The 18,464-nt window shown below is 35.1% G+C and overlaps 1 protein-coding gene across 1 annotated transcript; it reads left to right on the forward strand.

Annotated features, from left to right (window-relative positions):
* Positions 1 to 2,117: 2,117 nt before the first annotated feature.
* LOC120130599 (protein NETWORKED 2D-like) lies at positions 2,118 to 5,486 on the forward strand. The gene is made up of 2 exons (XM_039147810.1): positions 2,118 to 2,304; positions 2,505 to 5,486. The coding sequence occupies exons 1-2, from the start codon at positions 2,211 to 2,213 to the stop codon at positions 5,444 to 5,446; spliced, it is 3,036 nt and encodes a 1,011-aa protein (XP_039003741.1). The 5' UTR covers positions 2,118 to 2,210; the 3' UTR covers positions 5,447 to 5,486.
* The last annotated feature ends 12,978 nt before the right edge of the window (positions 5,487 to 18,464 follow it).

Here is an 18,464-nt window from a genome sequence, read left to right on the forward strand (position 1 = left end):
GAACAAAAAAAACTAAACAACCACAGATTCTCGAGTCCAGGCTTTGATACCATGATAATAAAGTAAAAATAATCTAATAAAGATATATTTCTTTTCTTTGCTTACAAAGGTACAACATCACCTTATTTATAACAACCTACATATAGAATAGTTTTGGAACTCTCTAATAACCTACAACTCATCATTTAGAGCTAACAATAACCAACAACCTACAACTGACTCATGCAATGCAGGTGACTCACGCCATAACATTCTTCCTGCTCTTCTGTAGGTATTCCATAGCTGCAACAACAGATTTTGGTACATGTTTGGGGGAATAGCATGAATTTACATATATAACAATCAGAAATAAATAATAATAAAAACTCCATAATAGGAAATGAAGAATCCGCTGAGAGAATAAATAAATAAATATAAATTGAAATTTTGAAAGGGCGCGAAATGATAGTTTACCCTGAAGCAGAGAATTTCAGGCTTCGACAATATTTTCACAAAGAAAGAGCGAACATGAAATTCATTTTATTCTCAAATAATATTATGTGCTAAATTTTAAATTTTATTTTATTTTAATTAAAAACATAAATTGTACTATTACGAACCTTTCTCGTTAATTAAATTATGATCTTAAATAATAAAAATAATATATATTTTTTATGCCATCAAATCGATGATAATTTTCATAAAATTATTTTTTTAAAATAACATGAAAATATAAGTACATATTTGGTTATTAAAAAATATGAATAAAATATAAGTACATATTTTCAATAACGTTTTAATAAAAGTAAACTTCTAATGTATGAATTAGATGATTTTTAATTAAAAAATATTATATACTTTAATATAATTAATGCTTTTACTTATGAGTGGAATAATGTTATAAAAATGAAAAAAACTACCTCGTTAATATTTAAAAACACAACAAGTCACTATATTAATTGATTGTATCTCCAACTTAAAAATAATATTTTTAAAATTAAAATTAATCACCGATTTGATGGCCATTTTTATCTGCTCAAAAAAAATTATGTTGTGTATCATAAAATTATCTTGATTTAAAATTATAACCAAGCTTTTTTCTTGGACATTATTAGGGTTCATAATAACAAATAGCAGAATGGTTCATTCTGTGCTCACCACTCGGCTTCGTGTGTAGTAACGGGGGCTTGCGTCGGTTTATATGCTTGTAGTTGGAGCGTCAGCCTTTAGTTTTTACCAGTGTGGGATAGGGCAGGTACCGAGACTGTTTCCAAGTTTTCATAGCTTTCTATCTAATCTTTCAAAGACGAATTGGGGTTGATGAAACCTAATCAGATTGTGGCTGCTTGAATACCATCATTTTCTAAACAATGAAGAAAAAGGGGACCTTCTCTCTGTGTGATGAACAGTTGAACTAGCAGGAGATTTTGCAACTCTGAAACATGCTTTGCTGCTCATATTGTGTTCGACATCAGCGACTTCCTCTCGTTTATGATGTGATCATTTCATCGAACATTTTGATTGCACGTTCATAGCTTTGCAAATGTCTCTCAGCTATTTTCTTTGCTGCTCATGTCCTCAATCTAGGCCTCATGAAATTAATTGCTGCAGCTTTTCGCTCATGTGCATTCATTTGCCATATGAGTAATGACACCTATGATATTTAAGATTTTGCTTCTTTTAATTAATTAAGCTATTTTAATGGAAAAATGTTTTATTGTTTTTCCTAGATATTTTGAATTCGAGTAGCTACATTTGTAGATTATATATGCGTTATGATTAAGAAAGAGATAATATTGTTAGTTATTAGATTTCTTAGAAAAAGATGTATATTTTTTAGATAAGATTTTGGTTTTATTTCTCTTCATTTTCTGAGTTTTCATATTAGCATTTTATTATCTTTTTGTTTAACGAAGATAATAATCTGAATTAAAATAGACAAAAGTCTGTTAGAGAGAAAAAGTAGGGTACCCGACCACCCTGGTAAAAGTTTAAAAAAGACAATAAGCCACGTGGAGGTATACTACTGGCTAAAACTTCAAATCTGTTTTTTCTTTTTTTGAACGTACATTGCCACTTTCATGGGTTATTTAGCAGGTTCCCCTCCATGATCACATTCCCATCGCCAAATACAGAGAGAGAGATAAAAAAAAAGGAGGAAAAACTAAGCCCCCCTCCATGATCACATTCCTATAACCAAATACAGAGAAAAATATTAAGGAATTGTGAAGATGTTGCAGAGAGCAGCTAATAATGCATATTCATGGTGGTGGGCTAGTCATATCAGAACAAAGCAATCCAAATGGATGGAACAAAGCCTTCAAGGTACTTTATGTTTTTTCCTCCCTGGGATTTTTAATTTATGAATATGATTTTCCAGTCTTTTCTCATAATGTTGTTGATGAAATTTTCTTTCATTGCAAATACAAACCTAAGGTTATTACGATTATTATTATTATTATGGCTTAGTTTTGAGACACTCAAATCTTTATCTTTATGATTGGAAAATTCTGGGGAAAATACAGATATGGAGGAAAGGGTGAAGGTTATTGTTAAGCTGATCGAAGAAGATGGGGACTCGTTTGCCAGGAGAGCCGAAATGTACTACAAAAAGAGGCCCGAATTGATCAATTTTGTCGAAGAATCTTATAGGGCTTATCGAGCCTTAGCCGAAAGATATAATCACCTGTCGACGGAGCTCCAAAATGCAAACAGCACCATCGCTTCCATTTTTCCGGAGCAGTTTCAGTTTGCCATGGAGTCTGAAGATGAATCCGGATCACTGAAGTCCGCAAAGAAGTCGTGGGAGATATTGAAAGGCGGTTATATGCCTTATGTCCTCGAGAACTCGAAAGGCGGCCATATGCCTTCTGTCCTCGAGAACTCAAAAGGCTTTGTTCCGCATGTCATGGAGAACCCAAAAGGCGATGTCCCCACCGTTCCCAAGCCTAGTGTTGGAGATGTGAAGGGCTTGGCAGCATCAGGCATCAAGAGAAAGCAACAAAAGATAACATCACCAAAAGGGAGTATTCGTTGGATTCCGAAATCTGGTTTGAGTATACCTGAAGGACTTGATGAAATTCATAGGCTTCACAAACGGATCCTCGAGTTGCAGACTGAGAAAGAGTTCGCTCGAAGCACACATGAGTGTGCGATGGTGAAGTACTGGGAATTAGATAATGAGATTCAAGAGATTCATGATCAACTTTGTAGTTTGGAAGACGAGTTCGGTGAAGGTCAGGCGATCGCAGATGATGAGGCTCGAATCGTGATGGAAGTGACTGCTTTGAAATCTTGCAGAGATACATTGGCTCAACTCGAGGACAAACAAGTGAGATCCGCCAAGGAGGCTCAAGTTGAGAAGAAAAGGATTGTTGTTTCGAGGAAAAAATTGGATGCCTTGAATAAGAAGTTACAGCTCAATCAAGAAGAGTTCAAAAGATTAGAACAAGAAACAGGTGACAATGATGATGTCCAAAAGAGGAAGGAAATAGAATCTCTGAGGGGGAAAATCAAGCAACAGTTTGAGGTTTTCTTCAGTGGATCTTTGAGTGTGACAGAGATGGCAGAGAAGATCGATGAACTTGTGAACAACGTGATCAACCTAAAAAGTGCGGTCGCATCTCAGTCGCTTCTCGTCGTGAGACTACGAACCGAGATCGATATGCTTCTATCTCGGATCGAGGTGTTGGAAGATGATAAGGACACATTGATTGATGGGAAAATTGATGTGAAGAAGAAGATAAGGGATATGGAGGAGAAGTTGAATGAGATTGAGGAATTGAGCCGGAGTTTTGAAGAGCAAAACAACAGTCTCCAAACTCATTTCACTGAAACACATTATAACCTAGATCACCTTTCCGAAAAAGTGTTTAGTATCAAAGAGAAATTTGAAAAAGAGCAGAGCTCATCCATGGCAGTCGAATCATCGAATGAAAAGGCGATCAAAGGTGGTGAAAAGAAGTTGAAGATGGCAAAAACAGGCATGGAGCTTAAAGACAATTCTCCGGCAAACGTCGAATCAGAAAAACAATCTGTAGAAGAAGAAAACAACAATGGAAACAAAGATCTACAGGCTGTCAAACCAGGGATTGTCATGGAATTAACTTCACTACCAATAGAGTCACAAGAGACCGGAGAAATACTCATTCACAATGTCGGCTTTACCAACTGCAACGATGCAAAATTAGAAGGGAATGACAACGACACCCTCGACGTGAAAGAGCATGAATCTGTTGCTACTTCTACAAATGGTGGGGTTATTAGCAATGAAAATTCGAAGCCTTCCGAAAAACGTGAAGACCTCAAAGAAGGGGGTAACGTCGAGGCAGGAGCTTGTTCGCCGGGCGCGAACAACTTCGACAAACTCGGATTTACAGAACTTGAAACGGAAGAAAAAGAGATGAATTTGTTGATGGAATACAGTTTAATGCTTCGGAATAAGGATACGGAGAAGAAGCTCAAGGAAGCCAAAGCAAATAACCAGGATGGGATGCCTGAGATAATGTTGCAGTTGAAAGAACTTAATAAGAGTAATGCCATGAAAGATGAATTGATTCGATCTTTACAAGAGAAACTAAGCCTTCTCCAAACAGGCTTTGGAGAAAACAACAATGCAGATCAAAATGTTGAACCAAAAACAATGATTTCTGAGAAAATAGTAATTATTGTAACTCAGGATCCAGAGAAACAAGTAAAAGAAGACTTTTATTCGATGATAGAAATCGAAAAGTCCGGAACTACCTCAGAAATAGAAAACAAGTTCCGGGTCGACATCGATAAACTGCTGGAAGAGAACTTGGATTTCTGGTGCAGATTCAGCTCTACATTCCAAGAGGTAAACATGTTTAGAACTCGAGTGAAAGATTTATTGACTGAGGTTTCGAAGATCGAGGCAAGACGAAAGCAAGACGGAAGTATCAGTTCGGAAGATTCAGTGCAATCAGATGTGAAACCATTGTCCGAACATCTAAGAGAAGTGCACGATGAAGTGACTGTCTGGACGGAGACAGGCGAATCGTTAAGAGAAGAACTGAAGCAACGGTTTTCTTCATTGTGCGAGCTTCAAGAAGAAATAACAATGGCCTTGAAAGCAAGTGCTGAAGATTATGAATTCAAGTTCACAAGTGACCAAGCAGCGAGATTCCAAGGCGAGATCCAGAACATGAAACAAGAGAACATCAGAGTTGCAAATGAACTGGAAGCTGGTTTGGACAATGTAGCAAGATTGCAGCTTGAAATTAGGAGGAACCTGGCAAAGTTGAGTGGGGACGGGGGACTTTCCCGGTCTTACAAGTGTCCAAGCGTCGGCCGAATGCAACGCTCTGACAGTGATTCCAGAAAGGTTCCTCTGAGCGCATTCATCTTCGGCGGCGAATCTAAGAAGCAGAAGTTTTCGATTTTACGTCGGATGAATAGTCGGATGACCACTGTTTTCCTAAGATCGGTGCATAGTAGCAAATTCTAGCATCAAGTAATCTCATCACTTGGTTGTTTCATTCATGCTTGTATTGGTTTTATACTTCATTATTTATTTTATTATTTCTCAAAGTTTCTTTCTTTCCTTCAACTAGCTTTTAAAAAATCAAATAAGTTTTATGTTTATTATTTGTTTTCACTTCTCTATGGATCCTGTAATTTTTATTAATTTTACATTATATAATAAAATCTTATTTCTTAAAAAAATGTTGATGTGTCATAAATTTTTTAAAAAAGTTAATACAATCTATTTAATGATTCTAATGATAAAAGATAATATTATTTTTTCTATAGATCATTATTTTGAATAATAACGCTTGCAACGTATGTGTTGTCAAAAATTATTAACTAATTTTAAATTAAAGTTATTTAATAATTAATATTAAATTGTTATTATCTTCTTTAAATTTTTATGAAATCTAACCCTAAAACTTTTAGTCATTTGTTCTTTTTTTCTTCTTTGGTTGTAGGCGGAAACAACAATTTTAGTATTGGTTGTCGTCACTAGTAATTTTTCATCTATTTTCTTATACTAAATATTTATTTTGTTTTTTAATAATTCTTCTTTATGACACATTTTACTATATTTTTATAGCACGTTTTTCTCTGCCTTATGGTCGTTTGGCTGTTATTTTCATTTTCTTTTTTAGGGTTGGATTTGACATCGCCATGACTGATCAAGATGACACTTATTTGTTATCATGCTGATCTTCTTTACTTTAGACCCTCGAATTGATTTGGGTACATGATTTACGCTCGTGGTTAGTTTTCTCACGTCGTTCGACTCTGATTTGTTGTTTGTTAGTGGTCTTTCAATATCTTCATCCCTTTTAAAAATAATTTCTGAATCAGACCAATAAGTCTAAAATTGGCCCAGCACTACGGAGAAAAATTGTCAACCCAATCTCTCGACTCTTAGACGCATAACGGTATCCAAAATCTGAAAGGTCCCAAGTCTTTTTCCCTCCCGCCAACCAAAACAATGGCTCTTCTCGGCAACGACGGAACCGGCTACGACCTAGGTCGATTGCTGGAGTCGTGCGGCGTTTGGAGAGAATGGCTGGAAGACTCAACCTACGCCTCTTTCGCTCATTTTCTCTCCTCTCCTTTGACGTGGGAATCGTTCATATGCGTTGACTGTTGGGAAATAAACAGAGTACGAGTAATTTCCCTATAACCAAATTAGTAAGAATACGAAATAAAAGCGAAAAAATAATACCCGAAAATTGATAACGGAGTTCAGCCAATTGTGCTTACATCTCCGGACTGCTGCAGATCTTTTACTAAGAGAGAAAATTTACAGGTGTTTACAAAACACTCACTACTCACAAGAAACTCTCTAGTATTGGGAGAAAGAAATGATTTGGGATTTGGGATGATTTTGAAGCTAAATGAGCTAGGGTATTTATAGTTGAAACTTAGGGACTAATCTTTGAAAATACCCTACAGTGCAATGACTAAAGTGAATTTACCCATTCCTATTTTCAACAAACATCTACCAAACTTTACCAAACTTTGAAAAACATTTTTCAAAGAAACATTTACCAAACTTTGAAAACCATTTTCAAAGAAACATTTACTAAACTTTGAAAACCATTTTCAAAGTTGGTTGCCAACCTTTGGACTTTTAACAATCTCCCACTTGAAGACTGATTTTAATCTGTCTTCACACCTCGATCGATGTAGCAGCATTTCTAGTCTTGTTATTCTTGCATGCCAACTGAAGCTGAACACAACTTCAGTTTGTCCGTGGTCACCGTCTTTGTCAACATGTCTGCCGGATTTTGAGCTCCGCTAATCTTTTCAAGTTTCAAAATCCCATCTTCCAGAAGAGATCGTATAAAATGATATCGCAATTGTATGTGCTTCATCCTGGAATGAAAAGATGGATTCTTTGCTAGATGGATAACACTTTGACTATCGCAATACAAGATATTGTTTTCTTGTTTCTTGCCTAACTCTTCCAAGAAACTTTGGAGCCAGACCATCTCTTTGCTGGCTTCCGTAACAGCGACATATTCTGCTTCAGTTGTGGAGATAGCAACTATGTTTTGTAGTTGAGAAACCCAACTCACTGCGGTTCCTCCTAGAGTATAGACATACCATGTAGTGCTCTTTGTGATGTCAACATTTCCAGCTAAGTCAGCATCTACATAGCATGTCAGTATCGTATCTCCACCTTTGAAACAAAGTGTTTTGTTTGTGGTACCTCACAGATATCTGAGGATCCATTTGACTGCTTCCCAATGTACCTTGCCCGGATTATTCATGTACCTACTAACAGCTCCCACTGCATGAGCAATATCTGGTCTGGTACAAACCATGGCATACATCAGACTTCCAATTGCTGAGGCATACGAAACCTTCATCATGTGTGCACGTTCTTCCTCCGTCTTTGGTGACTGTTCTTTAGAGAGTCTAAAATGAACACCTAAATATGTACTTACTGGTTTAGCATCTTGCATGTTAAACCTGGAGAGTACTTTTTTGATGTACTCAGCCTGTGATAACAACAAAGTCCCCGACTTTGTGTCTCTCTTGATCCTCATCCCAAGAATCTGCTTTGCAGCGCCCAGATCCTTCATAGCAAACTGCTTCGACAATTTTTGCTTCAAGTGTATAATCTCTTGCATGTTTGAGCCTGCAACGAGTATGTCATCAACGTACAACAATAAAATAATGAAGCTATTGTCGAACCTCTTGATGTGGCAACAATAATCTGCTTGGCATCTGGTAAAACCACTGCTACCCATAAAGCTATCGAACTTCTTGTACCACTGTCTAGGAGCCTGTTTTAAACCATACAAGCTCTTCTTCAACCTGCATACCGGGTTTTTCTTGCCTGCCTCTATGAAGCCTTCTGGCTGCCTCATATAGATTTCTTCCTCCAAATCACCATGAAGGAAAGCTGTCTTTACATCTAACTGCTCAAGATGTAAATTCTCTCAGCTACAATTTTCAATACCAGTCTGATTGTAGACAGCTTCACGACTGAAGAGAAAATTTCATTGTAGTCAATACCTTCTTTTTATTGAAAACCTTTGACAACCAATCTCGCTTTGTAGCGTTTTCTCCCATCGTGCTCTTCCTTGATCCTGTAAATCCACTTGTTGTGAAGCGCTTTCTTGCCTAGTTGTAATTCAGTTAATTCCCATGTCTGATTTGACATAAGAGAGTCCATCTCATCTTTCATAGAAGACTCCCACTTGACTGAATCCTCCACTTGCATTGCTTCATCATAGCACTCTGGTTCACTATTGTCAGTCAGCAACAAGTAGTGCAAAGAATGAGAATACCGTTGAGTTGGTTTAGGAATTCTAGAGGAGCGTCTTAGTTCCGGTGTGTCTGGTTCTTCTTGAACTGCTTCTGGACTGATCTGAACATCATTTCCAGAAATCTCCTCGAACTCAGCAAATTCCTTTGTTTCAACTTTGGTATTGGAGTTGCTTGATTCTACAGTTGACATGTCTTTGTACATCATATTCTCATTGAAAATGACATCTCTGCTTCTGATTATCTTCCGATTTTCATAGTCCCAAAACCAGTAGCCAAACTCATCACCACCATAACCAACAAAGGCACATTTGTTGGACTTAGCATCAAGTTTACTTCGTTCAACGGAGTCTATGCGTACATAAGAAATACAACCAAACACTCTTATGTGTGAAAGGTTTATTTCTTTCTTGCTCCAAACTTCCTCTAGTATTCTGCCATCCAAAGGAACTGAGGGCCCACGGTTGATCAGGTAAGCTGCAGTGCTGATAGCTTCAGCCCATAGAAATTTGGGTAATCCGACATGTATCCTCATGCTTCTGGCACATTCATTTAGAGTTCTGTTCATGCGCTCTGCTACGCCATTCTGCTGCGGTGTCATGGGAAATGTTGTCTCTGTAACATCCCAAATCAGGGTCAATGACTAAATTGCAAATTTTGAAAGTTTTGTGCTCAATTTAGAAATAAATTAAAAGTCTCGAGAGTTAAGTAAAAAATTTTAATATTAGATTAAATAGCAAAGATGGATGAACTAAAGGGGTAAAATGGTCTTTTCATGGGAAAGATTTTTATCTTCCCTTTTGAGTATTATAAAACGTGGGAAATATGAGAGAGTTCCAGACTTCTCTTCTTCATTCTCTTCTTTTCCACCGTGAAGCCATAAGAAAAGGTAAGATCTCTTGTTAGTTTATATTTAGCTGAATTTAGGATTTGGTTATGATTATTGGATGATAATTAAGCTTAAGGAAAGCTTAAATCATCTTAAAAACAAAGGATGGTGGAATTAGGAGAGATTAAAGATTAAGAGTTTTTGAATGAAATTTTGGAATAGAGTTCATTACTCAAATTGGAAGTTGAATTTAACTTGTCATCTATGAGCTAGAAGTGTTAGAATTAAGTTTGGGTAACATGGAAAAATTGGTATGATTCTTGAATGCTATGTGGAGGAGTGGATTTTTAAGTTAAAGAGATATTGAGTGAAAATTTATTAGTTTAAGTGTGTATATTTGAGTTAAGAATATTAAAGGAAGTGAAATAGGAAGTGTGGAACTAAAAATGAAGTGATTTTTGAGCTCAAAATGTGATTTCTGGGCTAGGGGAATCGGTACCCATTCAAGGGGAATTGATACCCTCTCAAACGAACCAGAATTTACATAATGTCATGGGGGGAACCGATACCCCCACAGGAGGGAACCGATTCCCCCTAAAGGAAAGTTATGAATATTTGTTTATTAGGTTCGTGTAAGTTGCTAGTATCCAATTACATGGTGTAGGTATCTAATAATTGCCTTAAAATGTACATTTATGTAGATTCTAAGCGTAAAGCAATTCTGGAATATTTGGCAAGTAAGATCGATCAAGGAAAAGATAAGAGATCGGTATTGATTAGTGAGGTCAGGTGAATACATATTATTATAATATACGTATTGAATATGGAAATTGGACTTGCGACAAGTCTGTTTCCAATATGATTGTAGGAGTAGAAGAATGATTATGTTTGATATTGTGTGAATATATTTTGTTCGTATTATATGTTATGTGGTATGAATTTATATGATATGAGTTATATGACAATGATTTATGTATTATAGGAAAATTGTTATATGAACATGTGATATAAGTTATAGAATCACAAATTATGTAAGGTAACCACGACTTATGTGTTAACAAGAGAAAGTGACATAAAATATAGAACAAGATATAAATTACATGATTTAGATATAAGGGAATTGGTGGAATCAACTTAAGGGATTAAATAAAATGTGAGATAAGTTAAATAAAATTGACCTATAAAACAATATGAGATTAATATATATATATATATATTAGGAGATATTGATAGAACATGTTATAGGGATATGTAAGACCAATTATATGGTAAAGATCTATGAAGCTATAAGAAGATGTTATAGGAGCTTTTGATGATAATTTATTAGAAGACTTGCATATGCGATAAGTATGTGAAACTGAATTAGGTAAACATGTGTAAAGGTTATATAAATAATAGAAATATAAATGAGACAAATAAGTAATGATATGATCAATTATGGGAAATTGTGCATTAGAGTTATAAGATTAATGGAGAATGGAGGAAAACTAGATAAGACTGAACTATAAAAGGAACTGAGAATAATATATCACTTAGGAGATTTGGATATAAAGTGATGATATGCACATAGAATATAAAATGCATGTTTATAAATATGACCATGAATGATATGAATAGGAATAATTTAAGTACTATATAACTATGAGTATTTGAGTATGTATCTAGGTGATGTGATGCATGAGGTCGTATGAAATATTATAAGACTCTGTGATTATATGAGAAACCAAATAGGTACAGTTGAATTATATGGAAATGAACTACGTGAATGGGTGTGATCTTATGAAAATTTATGATGAGCCATGTGAATAAACTATAAGATTATGTGTATATGTAATTATGAAAAGTCATAATAATAGAATGTAAGCAAGGTGTCAAGAAATGTAAAATGACATGAAAGGTTATATAAGCTACGTGATATGTGAAAGTGAACTATGTGTTATGTGAAATGATAAGTATAAAAGAAAATGCCCATGTTATGTGTCTTGAGAGCTAGGGGTATAGTTGGCATGCCAAGAGTCGAGGGTCTACGCGGTCCTTCGGGATATATATATATTCTTTGGAACATGTGTGAAGTCTTGTGAGACACATACTTGATCCCTAGTATATGTATATGATTCTTAAGGAATGATATGTGGTCCTTATGGACATTATTATATGGCACTACGGTGCAATTCTACGCGGCACTTCGGTGCAATTCTACGTGGCACTTCGGTGCAATTATATGAGCTGTGGTGACAGCATTAGTGCACAACCTCTATAGACTCACATATCTATGGTTCTCACATGTGTACATGGGCTAATAAAGGAAATAATATAAAAAAACCTTGCATGATAGTATGTGATTGGTTTGTAATCTTTATGGTGTGAAGTGATATATGTGATATGATGATGTGTATATAGCTTGGTTAAGAGGAATTGATGCAAGAACATATGACAAAAATATAAAGAACGAAAATAAGACTAATAAAGAGATAATAATAAATACCTTACATATGATTTACATGTTTTGTGCTATGAAACCTGTTATAAGAATATGTGAATGATGTGTGTGTACAAGTGGATAGTGGTTGCATGATAGAATGTATGATTTTGTATAATATAATAAGTATAGATTATGAATGCATTAGTAGTGGTTATATGTTTTTATGCCTCACTAAGTCATCGACTTAGCGTGTGAGTGTTTCATACGTAGATTCCGGAAAGATAGAAGAAAAGTGAAGAGGAGCAAGACCGGTCAATTACTTCTTACCGAAGATCAGATCAGAAAAGATGTCTTGAATTAGATGTATTCTGTATATTGAATATAGTTGGCATGTACTAATTGATTGAGTTAAACAAACCGCTAAGACTTTAATGAAAGTTTTAAATTTTCTCGAGTTTTTGTCATGAGTCAAAGTTTGAAAAGTCAATGTGACACCTCAGACTAGTATCCGGGTCAGGTACGGGTTGAGGGTGTTACTTTTAATGGTATCAGAGATAAGGTTTAGCCGATTCTAGGTTTAAACCGAAGTCAAATGAGTTTTAAAGATGTGTACATGCCAACATAGAGTGAAAATTTCTGATCTGATAGTGTAAGGAGTGTGTTGTCTTGCTAATAGAATAAGATTAGTTTAATATAGTAGAAATCTGATCGTGATAATTTCGAAATAAAGGGAAATGTGATATTCCTGATTGTTATAGCTATTCATCTGCCCTGGCCAGGCAGGATGAAGAGCGGACACCTCAGGAAATGCCTAGTAAGATCAAAAGTTGATTTCAGGAAGTTGAAATCATATCTGAATAATGATAGAAAGTTTTCATTATTTTGAATCAGAAACACGATATGAAGTAGTTTTATTATTACGTGGATAAGATAGAATATGGTGAAAAAGTGTCACCATAAGATTGTTAAAAAGATCAAAGGATGTGGTGAGTATTTGTATAAGAATTCAAGAATAGATGTGAAGATACTCGTTTTTTATCCATTTGTTTTTATTATTAGTTTATTTATTATAAATATTATTATAAATATTTTATTGTTATTATTATTAGTAATATAATAAATTTATATTACAGGCCCAGTTACACAACCCAAAGATATCAATCCCGAAGCCCAACAAGCCCAACCCGGATCCAGCCAAACCCTAAACCCAATTAGGGTTTTCATCATCTCAGCTTACAGCCGCCAATGATCTCAGCCGTTGGATCTGGTTTGATCCAACGGTCCACAGCTTTCCAGATAAAACCCTAGGGTGATGATACCCTAGGGACACGTCCCAGCCACCGCCTCTGCTTCCAGAAGACTCCACCGCCACACCAACGTTCCAGCTTCAGCCACGCCCCGTTGAAGACTCCAAAAGTGCCTCATCAAGGCCCCATGTCGAAGCCCTATGGTGAGTCACCACCATAGTCCGGTGACTCACCAAAGGTCACCCCTTTGTGACCGATCCGAGACGAACCTCATGGTAGCTATAAAAGCCACTGGTTCCCTGCAAACAAAAAAGGGGAGGGGAGCAACCAAGATACAGAAACAGAGAGCAAAAAAAAAAGAGAGGAGAAAGGAGAAACAGACCACAACAGCAAGCCAAACAACACCCATAGCAGCAAATCTAAAGCAAAGAGAGAAAAAAAGAAAAGACTTACCCTCGGGAAGCCCAAACATAGCCAAAAATGGTGTAAAAACCGAGGTAAAACCGTCGGTTTGTTTTCTAGATTTACTCCGATTAGGAGAGTTTTAAGGAAAACTAAGGCTAGGTTCGGCTTTAAGGGATTTAGAGCTCCGTTTTGGGGTATTTTGGGATTTTCCGGCCACCGTGACGGTGGCCGGCGGCGGAGATCGGAGCCGGAGTATGGCTGCCGGCCGGTGGCCTGATCCCTCAGGCGAGGGAATTTGTAGAGAGAAGGCAGAGCTTCTCTCTCTTTTGAGAGAGAAGCAGAACAAGGAAATGAGGGATGCTGGCCCTACGGGCCAGCCATTTGGTCTTATATACCCCTCCCAAACGACGCCGTTTTGGGTAGGGGTATATCTGTATTTTTGCGCACGGGTCAAACCACTCGCGTAGTCATCCTAGCTTTGTAAATTTCTATTTTGGTCACTAAAATCAATTCTTATACGTTTTAATTCGATCTTCTAATTTTATTTTATTTATAATTTAGTCATTATCAGTAAATGTATATATTTATGGTAAATAACAGATTTAGTCTCTCAGATTTTAATAATTTATATTTTAATCTTTGGTTAATAATTAAAATTAAATTACACTAAATTTCATAATATTTTGAATTAGAACCTTTAATTTTGGTATTTTACATTTTAATTACTGATATATATTAGTTTTTTGTAACATAAGTTTATTTATTTTATTTAAATTTATTGTTATAATTTTAATTATTTTATTTGATTATTATATAATTGCAAATTTATTTTATTTCTATTATTATACTTTAGTTATTATATTTCATTTTATTTAATCTTAGTCATATATATATATATATATATATATATATATATATATATATATATATATATATATTTTAAATAATAATGTTTATTTCTTTTTAATATCAAAGAAAAGGACAATCTTAATATAACTGGATGTCCTATTCTGGTATTTTAAATAATTAAATATTATAAAAAAAATTATAATTTAGTTTTATTTAAATTATTAAATTATTATATTTTTAGTTATTTATTTATATCGAAGAAAAGAACTGTCTTAAAGCACCTAGAAACCCTTTTCAGATATTTCTAAATATATAAATATCTTATTTATGTATATTAATATATTTTCTTAAAATTATTTGAAATAACGGAAATATGAATTAAAAATATCTTTGAATTTTTAAATTTCCAATAATAGAGACAATTTCTAATTAATGAAGTACCAATTTTGGGCGTTGTAGGGGTGCTAATCATTCCCTAAACGTAACCGACCACGAATCCCTTTTTATTAATAAAAAGAATGAATTTTTGGTTATAAACGCAGATCAGTTTATCTTTTAACTGATGTTTTCTTAAAAACTCTTTTAAAAGATAATTTTTTTTAGGTATTCGACCTACCTGACCCAAAAGGCCGATGGCGACTCCCAAATTATTTTCAAAACCATTTATTCACATCACTTTTCCCGTCAAGTATTTAAAATTCGTGCCCGGACAAAAACCTGTTACGACAGCTTGGCGACTCCGCTGGGGATGCTGGTCAAGCTTTTAAAATCAATTATAAATTGTCTCTACTAATTAGAAATTAAAAAAATCATTTATTTAATTTTTAATTCTTTTATTTCAAAATTTTTATTATTTATTATTTTCATAATATTTATTATATTTATTATTTTATTTTCAAGTATTAAATTTCATTATTTATTTGTTTGTTAGAGATTTGAATATTTCTCCTCACACACAACACTTGCATAACATAAAGCTCTATAATTGAGTTTGTCCCTTTTAAGTGGGAGTGAAAGCGACGTCTTCGTGAGAATTTATTCTCCGTGTCAGACCTAGCAAGTAACTTTCGGGATTCATATGCTCTATGTCTTCGTGAGAATTTATTCTCCGTGTTAGTCATAGAGAAATGTATCCCCTCGAATTGAACTCGATCCATTTAAGTCTGTAACGGACTAGGATTGAGGGTTTGATAGCCCAAGGGGGCATCAACAAGGACAGTTCGAGTACCTTTACTCTTAGAACTGAAAACCTGCATATAATAAACCCTAGAAACTCTCCCGATCTGAAACCATGCCAAAATTTTGTAGGTATACACAAAGGAGAAATAAGCTCTAGCTTTTAATTCCTTTTCTTTTTCCTGAATAAATGAATGCGAACTAGAAATCATGCGGTTAGGTTAATTTTTTTCAAACAAAGCATGGAACTAGAAAGCATGAGATTAAGATTTACACCTTGATAGATAGATTTTTTTCATTTAGTTGGTACTAACTATTCTATTTTTTTTCTTATTTTTTCATGCATGTTACATTGCTCTAATCTGTTCATATTGATTTCTTTTGTTTACATTGCATGATCATGGCATAATCAAAAGGTGTTGACTTGAAAGACTGTTCATCAAATTGGAAAGAAATCGTAAATGGACAAAAAGTTTTATGATCAAACAAAATATGATGCGGCCAAGGAAAGACATCCTGAAGAAACTACAAGGATCGAGGGAAGTTCTGTACATAGAGAACCGGTTATATTAATACCAAAAGTATTACACAAAGATCCTACCAGATTGATACCAAAAGCAGTCTACAGTAAGAATATCAGTCGGGACATTCAGAGTAGTGGAGGTTTTAATGAAGCTCAAGCATGTTATTTGAAGGACTTGAACGACCAAAACAAGAAATTGAGCACAGAAATGAAAACCATGCATGAAGATTTTCAGAAGATTAGTCAAACTTTTCAAAATGCTGGCCTATGAAGCACCCCAGAAGAGTGGGTCACAGGGGTCACCAAGCTGAAAAAGAGCTGCAACATATATGAAGATCTGGTTCAAGAACTTCTTGGACAGAAAGGTTCACTTACAAAGGAATATGAGCAACTCCGAGAAGTGACACAGAAGATGAAGGAGAATGTCATGGAAGAAGTTGTAGTCCAGACAAGCAATATGTCCCTTAAGCTGATAGATTAATTTGGCTTTGGAGAAGTTAGAAGTGAAAGATATCCCTATATGTAAAGTTTTGTTTGATGTACCGAAACTTTTGTGTTCAATGAAATCTGTTCTAAGATGATCACTCTTGAGTAACACCTTTTCATGCATACATTTACATTTTGCATCCTTGCATTTTTCATTTTGCATTTATACTTTCATGTTTGCTTTTGTATTGCACAATTTGTATTCTTATTATTACATTCACATATTTACATTTGCATTTGGCATCTTTGCATTTTTTTGTCATAATACATTAAAACGTTCATTAAAATAAGGATTTCAAACGAAGTGATCTTGGTTTTTCCTTGAAGCAAGAACGCTCAGCACGACACAAGAAAAATGTCTAAAGAAACTGAGGATAGGCTAGCCAAATTTGAGATAGAGCAGAAAGAAATACAAGAGGAATTAAGGAGCAAGTTGCCACAAATTGAAGCTAATATCACAAATTCTCATATCGATCTACTGAACAATATGAAAGAAATGATTGAGAAGCACCAGACCGTTGGAAAGAGTCCTGTTGAAAACCCCATAAATTCTTTGGGTGTTACACCTGTTCATATTCCTGAGTTCACCTCTGTACCCCAGGAAATTCAATCACCGATTTACTTCGCTGTTAAGAACTCACCATATCAAGCTGGAGCATCATTCCCCACTGATTGTCCTACTACTTTTGAGTTGAAGCCTGATGAATTTTGTATTAGTAATGAGGTCCTTGACCTAAACAAATCAGTTGAGAAGGAAAAATTCACTCAACGACTGGAAAATATAGAAGAGGTGATAAAATCTATAGAGACAGTTGAGTCATTTTATGGGTTTGATGCCAAAGAATTAATTTTGGTCCCTGGACTGGTTATTCCACCAAAGTTCAAGTTTCCAGATTTTGAGAAGTATAATGGGACTACATGCCCTTCATATCATATCACTATGTATTGTCGTCGTATGACTGGCTATGTAGAGAATGAAAAGTTGTTAATCCACTGTTTCCAAGACAGTTTATCTGGATCTGCATCCAGATGGTATAATCAGCTAAAACGTACTCAAATACGTTCTTGGAGGGATTTAGCTCAAGCTTTTTTGGGCCAATACAAGCACATGACTGATATGGCCCCTGATCGAATAATGTTGCAAAGCATGAATATGAAGTGCAATGAAAGCTTTCGACAATATTCACAACGATGGAAAGACGTTGCTTCTCAAGTACATCCACCATTGACTGAAAAAGAGTTCACTACTTTGTTCATCAGCACATTAAAATTTCCTTATGTTAATCGCATGATAAGGGTTATCCCTAGTAATTTCTATGACATCATCATAAGTGGAGAAATCATCGAAATGGCTATCAAGAATGGCAAGATAAGAGGCTCTGACAGTACTAAAGTCAATAAAGAAGCTGGGGTTAATACAATGAGGTCTTATTCAGTTAAACATAGTGCCAAACCTTATAGAGTGATCAAGAAGAAAAAGAATGTGCAGGGATTTCAATTTCCTCCCTTCCACTGTTCGAGTGAAAAATTGCATCCAAAAATGCTCTCAGCCAGATCAATTACTCCACAACTTGATCAATCACAGTGGCCTCCAAATGAGAATTGGACTTATAAGGAAGTTCCTTGGATAAATCAGACTGGAATTTCAAATTGTTCATCTAAGGTTCCTGGTAACCTTGAGGGAAATTTCCAAGATCCTTTAGAGCAAACAATTCAAAAATGCAAGATAAAAGAAGGGGTTAAGGTTCAATGTTCAGAAACCATTGTTGCAACAGAGACTAATGTAACCAAATCCTA

The sequence above is a fragment of the Hibiscus syriacus genome, unplaced genomic scaffold (genome assembly GCF_006381635.1).
Source record: "Hibiscus syriacus cultivar Baekdansim isolate YM2019G1 unplaced genomic scaffold, ASM638163v2 tig00110548_pilon, whole genome shotgun sequence".
NCBI lineage: Eukaryota > Viridiplantae > Streptophyta > Magnoliopsida > Malvales > Malvaceae > Hibiscus > Hibiscus syriacus.

Coding starts and splice junctions, on each gene's coding strand:
- LOC120130599 (XM_039147810.1), top strand. CDS start 2,211: ATGTTGCAGAGAGCAGCTAATAATGCATATTCATGGTGGTGGGCTAGT. Junction 2,305..2,504: donor GATGGAACAAAGCCTTCAAG/GTACTTTATGTT, acceptor GGGAAAATACAG/ATATGGAGGAAAGGGTGAAG.